The sequence below is a fragment of the Cornus florida genome, unplaced genomic scaffold (assembly GCF_030987335.1).
Source record: "Cornus florida cultivar Cherokee Brave unplaced genomic scaffold, ASM3098733v1 CherokeeBrave_3.0.0_Hap2_Chr06, whole genome shotgun sequence".
In the NCBI taxonomy this organism is placed as follows: domain Eukaryota; kingdom Viridiplantae; phylum Streptophyta; class Magnoliopsida; order Cornales; family Cornaceae; genus Cornus; species Cornus florida.
The window spans coordinates 69,423,525-69,430,462 of NW_026775576.1; the positions used below are offsets into that span (position 1 = coordinate 69,423,525).

At 35.3% G+C, this 6,938-nt stretch overlaps 1 protein-coding gene across 1 annotated transcript; it reads right to left on the bottom strand.

Annotated features, from left to right (window-relative positions):
• Positions 1 to 1,614: 1,614 nt before the first annotated feature.
• LOC132311903 (ACT domain-containing protein ACR10-like) lies at positions 1,615 to 6,586 on the bottom strand. The gene is made up of 6 exons (XM_059810051.1): positions 6,157 to 6,586; positions 5,318 to 5,542; positions 4,727 to 4,832; positions 2,456 to 2,789; positions 2,086 to 2,370; positions 1,615 to 1,992 (listed from the first exon to the last, which is right to left on the bottom strand). Exons 1-6 carry the CDS (start codon positions 6,308 to 6,310, stop codon positions 1,855 to 1,857), a joined length of 1,242 nt encoding a protein of 413 aa, XP_059666034.1. The 5' UTR covers positions 6,311 to 6,586; the 3' UTR covers positions 1,615 to 1,854.
• Positions 6,587 to 6,938: the final 352 nt, after the last annotated feature.

The window sequence follows — 6,938 nt, forward strand, 5'->3', positions numbered from 1 at the left end:
TTTTTCTATATTAAAACTAATATCTAACAAGAAGAAACCTAAGGGTTAAGGTCATGTTTGGTTAGATGGAAATAGCAAGAAAAGAAAATTAAACCTTTAAAAGTTTTGATTAGGAGGAAAAAGAAAATTATTTTTCATAACTACATAATTTTTTCATAAAATTTTGATTTCAAATTCGCTCACAGGCCGAAAGAGGGAGAGTCAAACATCTAACCTCCTTTTCACTAGACCGATGATTGATAGCTCTTGTTAAGTAATGTGATACTACAAAAATTAAGCCTAACAAGTCATTCAATTTCTAGCATTCAACCCTAATCTAATCATGTAGACGACGTAAACACATCCAGTTTCTACCCTTCAACCCTAAAAACTTTATGTCATTCAATTGTTTTCATAATTAATATTATTTTTGTGGATGTTTGATCAAATGCCCACCTCACATATTTATTATATGTTGACTTATTTATTTACGCGAGATGGCTCGAATTGTTCTTGTTCTTGCCTCAGATGTAACAGGGCCCCTTTGTAATTCCTCATGGGCTAAGGCAATGCTTGGCCTTTGTTTTTTTCCCTAAATAAACATGCTGACTTTCCGAATAAATAATAAAGAAAAAGTAAAAAGACTTATATGGTGATGCATGGTCATCACATGAACATCACTCTATGAATCATAGTGTTTATTATTCTAATATTTCAATGAATAATTAAAGTGAACTATTGGACCATATACCTGCATAAAATCCGATTGACTTTATATGGGATATGCATCATGAGCATGATAAAATTAAGCACCTAATTCAACTATAAGATTGGCAAAATATAAAATATGAAAGAAAGAAGAAGAAGAAGAAGAAGAAGAAGATTAGAGTTTAATTTAAGAAGGAAAATTTAACTTTTAAAAAGGAATTTAAAGAGTAAAAGAAAAAAAGAACAAGAAGATTAATAGATAATTTTAGGGGGGCATTACATTAAAATTTCTCTCTATATATATAAATACCATATGTATTCAATTGACGGCCAAGCCAAGGGGGACAAGTGCCTCCCCGACATACATATATATATAAATACCATATGTATTCAATTGACGGCCAAACCAAGGGGGACAAGTGCCTCCCCGACATACATATGTATATAAATACCATATGTATTCAATTGACGGCCAAGCCAAGGGGGACAAGTGCCTCCCAGACATACACCGGCTCCGGCCTTGAATATCCTCTATTAATGGTGTTATACGTATCCATTTTGAACTCTTTGAAATTGTTCGTCGTCTCCAATTCCGTAGACTTTAGTAACCAAAATTTTAAGTACAATAACAACCAATTTTTTCTCAATTAGTTGGGGGTAAGCAAAATCAACGACAAATTTTGAGTGAATTACGTAAGTTGCATATCGAGAAGTTTATTTTAGTCCATCAAGCTCCTATGTTAGTACTTTTATGCCGAAAAAGGGGATAAACAAGAGCCAGATGGCAATAACTCTTAGGCATGTGTTAGGATAGATGCACAAATGTTCAATTGATCAACATTTCACTGCAAACCACACAGAGTCACACACACAGCTTAGATGCACTATATCAAGTATCAGAAGAATTCATGTCAGAAGATTATCATAGACATATCAAGACCAAAATAAATAAATAAATAAACAGATGATAATGAAACAGTGGAACACTTGTAAATTACATTTGCCATGCCACCTACAACATGGTGAAATTAAAGCTTACCATTTACTAAACTGCGCTAGACTATCTACATTTGAGCTAAAAAGGGCGGGAAAAAAAGAAGATTTTTTTTTTGCTGTAGCAGCTGTACAGTAATGGACTAAACTCCTAGCAGAATGCTCATATCCAACTTAATCCCAACCCATCAATTTCTTTCTGACACACTCTTTGATCTCCTTTCTGGGCAGAGAGCAGCCATCTGCTTCATCAAGTAATATCCTGTACACCTCCCACTCCCGATCGTGAATTCTATGTCGCCCAATCTCCACCTGGAAAAATGAAGAAGGAGCAGCATAATCCCATTAGCATAAAGATTATTTATGCAATCAAGAAGAAAGCCAGGATTGAATTAGATGTAGTACCGAAAAAATTTGAGTGTTTAGGAGCTTGAGAGCAAGGGTGATATCATAAAAAACGAGTGGGCGACCTCTGCCAGATAACTCAACAGGATTAGCCACTAGCAGCTCAGTGTCAGGGCCCCGGCTCACCATATCAATTCTAAGGGGACGGATGAGCTCCATTCTCAAACGAGAGCACAACGCGTTCTGCTTGTCAGGGTCAACTACTTTCTTCCCATCCACTTGCATTATGAACAAGTCCACCTCAAAGTTTCCACTTGGGTTAGCGAAGAATCGCCCATAAGAAACCTGATAGAAAGCATAAATTTTCATAACCTTAAAGGGAAATGAATGATATGGATCGAAAACTTTCTTGCCAGTTTGAAATCTATACCTGAATGTTGTAATCCTTTAAGGTTCTCATGATGTCATATATGAGACCTTTGTGATCTCGACAGAGGATTTGAATAAGAGTGTGTGAGCGGCTGAGGGAGTTATCCATTGTAACTGATATGTTGGAGGCAAGAGACTCATTTGGGCGTTCGCTAGGTAGCTCTAAACTGAACATTTCTTCTTTAATCGCGGAAGGAAGAAATGAGGACCCCGGTGAACATGCAGCAATTTCTGGACCAACCGGTTCAATCTCACAACTCATCATGGCATCCCCTAATACAGCCTTCAGATGATCAATTGTTTCCGCTTGTCTCTTCTCAGTGTGAAGAAGTTCTCTGTTGACAGAAAAATGGGCACAAATGATGTCAACTTCATACGGCAAAAGTTGAACCACGTTTAACTCAAATAATTAAAGGTCACACGGAAGGGAAAGAAACGTTCTGAAGAATAATAAATCAGATTCTAAATAACAAAGAATTTCCACTTATGTGACTTGTGGCCAAAATGTAACTTGAACATTGCATGACAGAGATTTCATATATAGCACTTGGAATTATTCAAAACCCGAGCATGGAAATATAATAGAGACCAAAACGTTTTAAAATTACTAAAAACAAGCTAACTGAAAGTAAATAGATTTGAATATATCTGATGCAAGATCCACTGTAAATACTAGATGGTATTACTTTTTCTCCTCTAATAATAATTATGGAATTTCAATGCTACAATTCTATCTCAATTCGTATCAAAATTCTAGATAAATTATCTTAACCTGTTTCTAGATACAAATTTCTGGCTTTTCTATGAGACAATGACATAACTGAGAAGAAAATTTATTATATTCCAAAGATGGTTACTATTATTTTATGGGTTTAGCAAGCGGGATTTGGCTGCTGGGATTTAGCAATTTAGCACAGTTAGAAGATGAAGACCGAGTTTGAGCTACCAGAAGACCTGAAACCAAGTTTTTGGACTTTAGAAAACAGACATTATCAGTAAAACAGCATACATTTTGATTGCTGATACATTTGATGCAACCCACCAAATGATGAGACAGGGACCTTAATGTGATGCAGCAAACTCACACCAACTCATTTACTACTAAATTTCCTCGGTAGTATAAGACTTGACACAAGTCACATTTAGACTGCATTTGGAACGTAAAATTAATCAAGCAGCCCTACGAATGATTCCACGAGGCTAGCAATTCCAGTCTGCCCTTTTCATTTTCATTTTCTTTATGTTTGTGCTAAGCCAATATTAAGACATTTCTGAGGGAAAATGAAAGCCAAATAATGCAACTGCTCAATCATAGGCCACGATAGATCTCAAAGACACTAAAAAAATGTAGGCCTCATTTCACAGCACTTATTTTTGCATCCACTCCAAACTCTCAATTTGAGAAAATGCAAAGCCGGAGCAGATGCAACAAATCTGAGGTGGATTTAGTGCTACCTATTGCAATTGTGCTTCCTATTGTAACTTAAAATTACTATAATATAATTTTCTACACTGTAGCCTACAAACGTACCATATAAACTTATCAAATCAGATGCACGCCTCATCTGAAGTGATTGCCACGCTTATTATGGAAGCATAGTGGACAAATCCCACCAATTACACCATCCTAGATCCAGGATCAGTAATATGCAAGGTGAATTGTTGCATTCACTTCATTGACTTTTTAAAAGAATCCGAGAAATTAAACAGGATCATCCACTTGACAATACTATTTTTTATGCCCTTTTGAGGAGGCTGATTCAGCAATCTGAATCAGTAGGATGCATAAGGTTGATTCACTTGAAGCATTCTTAGTGAAAACATTTTAGCACATTGAGTCTCCTTTCTTCATTGTAACAAAGTAACCAACTATTAACAATTTTTGCTGCTTTTATATTGCTCTTCAACATTTAATGCCAAATGTAACCACGCACCAAGGCGAATTTTGTCTCCTAAACAGTGCTACCATATTTTGAATAAAACGTCACCTATTTCACAAGTGAAGCAGGTGCTACGTGCCACTTGAACTATATTATATCTATCTGGTTAATGCTCCATTTGGTTGCTGAGGACACAAGGGAAATGAGACTTCGGAATTCACAAAGAATTCACAAAGCATTACTAAAAATCTAAGGATATACCAGTCATAAGATTCTGGATTTTATATCTTCTGTTCCAAAGGAAACCGTAGGGAATCAAAGAAACAAAATAAAAGACATAGGGGAAATGATAAGTAGAAACATGGCACTACAGGATACCAAAAAAGACAAACCTGGTGTCTGTGACAAAGAAGAGATCCATCACTCTCCCATCCGGTGTTGTGGATACCTTAACTCTCTTTATCGTAAGCTCTAGCTCACAAAGTACCTCGGTCACAACTAAAAAATGGAAATGAGATAAAACAAATAAAGCGGCAGATTAAAGAAGTAAACGAATTTCTCAACCATAATAGAATAACATTTGAAAACTTAAAAAATATATATATAATTAACTTATTTCTTTCCAAGCAATGCTAAATACTCCCATTCCTGAACTTTGAATTCTATTTATTTTTCCCAGTGTTTTAATAAGTACCATCATTTTTGGCTTTAATCCCAACTTGGCATTGCCACAATGGTCCGAACCGAATGGGGAGTCGGAATTCCATCAAGAGCAAATAGGACAAGCAATAAAGCATATTCCATTCTCAATCTCTTGGAAAATCCAAATTAAGCTAAAATTTTCCCAATCTCTTGGAAATATTTTACATATGAAATATGAATACCAATCAGATCTAGACCATGAATTTGCAAAGAGAGAACTGATTCCAAATGCTGGCATTACAATATCCCAAGAAAATTAAATAATGAAAAAGAAAGAGTACCATGTAAGAGGCCTTTCTGATCATGACAACACCAGAATTTCAATAGGAATACATCCGATGGCTTGCGCTGCTGAAATTCAGGTCTGTAATAGTAAATTCTCGAAGCTGCTGGCAAACATGTTGGACACACTTCCAATAGTCTCTTCTTCAACAAGTTCCACCTTGTTGTTGGCTTTCCAACTACCCAAAAAACTAAGTAACACCATTTACCATCTGTTGAAACATCTACACAACAGACAACATCAAGAAATGTAGAATATCAATCTCAAATTAATGTCATTTGTTGCCCTAAGAAATTTTAAATTGCAATTAATTTTACTAAATAGAAAATTTAGATAAATAGTAGCAACCAGAATGACCCAAGATTTCTTTTCCTTTTTTTATTTATTTATTATTTTTTTTTTTTTGTAAATCTCAAATCCAATTAAGGTACTTCGAAAAATTGAAGATAAAATTAGAAATCAAAATGACCCATCTTTTGTTATCCTAAGAATTTTAGAACAAACCAAAGGAGTATTCGAGAAAAAGTATAATAACCCAACATTCACTTTTCCAAATAATTTCAGATCCCACCCAAAAATATCAAAAATTGAAGGAGGGAAAGCAAAAACATGAACAACCCATCATTTTTTTCAGTCCAAATCTCAAATTTTGCCAAGAAAAAATCAAATACAGAAAAAAGAACATAGCAAATCAAAATTTGAGAGGGGGAAAGCAAAAAATCAGAACAACCCATCATTTGTTTCAGTCCCAAATCTCAAATATTGCCAAGAAAAAATCAAATAGAGAAAACAGAACATATATAGCAATATAAAGGAACATAGATAGTGATTTGATACCTCCTCTAGCAATGCTCAGGCCAAACAGCAAAATAATCCTACACAAATCACATCCCAGTCCAGTTTTGTCTGGACAGTTCACAGTAATAACAGTGTGATCACCTGCCTTCTCAGCTTCTTTTATCAATACCACATCTTCATACAAAATGCCCATCTCTCTCTATCACTCACTCTTTCTCTCTCTCTCTCTCTCCTCTGCTTTATACTATGTTAGTATTTTCTCTGTTTCTTCTTCTATTTTGGAATAAAGAAGAGTAGATAGAGAACACAACAACAGATGGGGTATTTTCTCTCTCCCCTTTTGTTGAATCAACAGGGAGAAAGATGTTAGATTCGATTAAAAAGGGATCAGAACCCAACCAATGGTTCATGATAAATTGAAGATACTATCTCTCTCTCCATCTCCCATTTTTTCTTGGGTTTTGCTTTTCCCTCTTACATCCAATTTCTCGTTTCAAGACCCGGGACAATGATATAGAAATAAAAAGAGAAATGCTTAGACGCATTTGTGTGCATATAAGTCTAGCTACGTGTTAGAGTCATATTGGTTGCTTTGAAACTTGCCACTTGGACCCTCCAATCAGAGTAGATATTGGGTGAATGAGCATGCCATGTTAATAGTATACCCAGTCAATCAACATGTGCAAATTCAATCAATTTGGTTGCATATATGCATAAAAATTGATCTTAACCGACTAAAATAGTGCATACCAATAGTATGGTAATGATACGGCCGGTCTCTAGAAGGAAATTGTCCGAATTACAAATTTTGATTCATCATC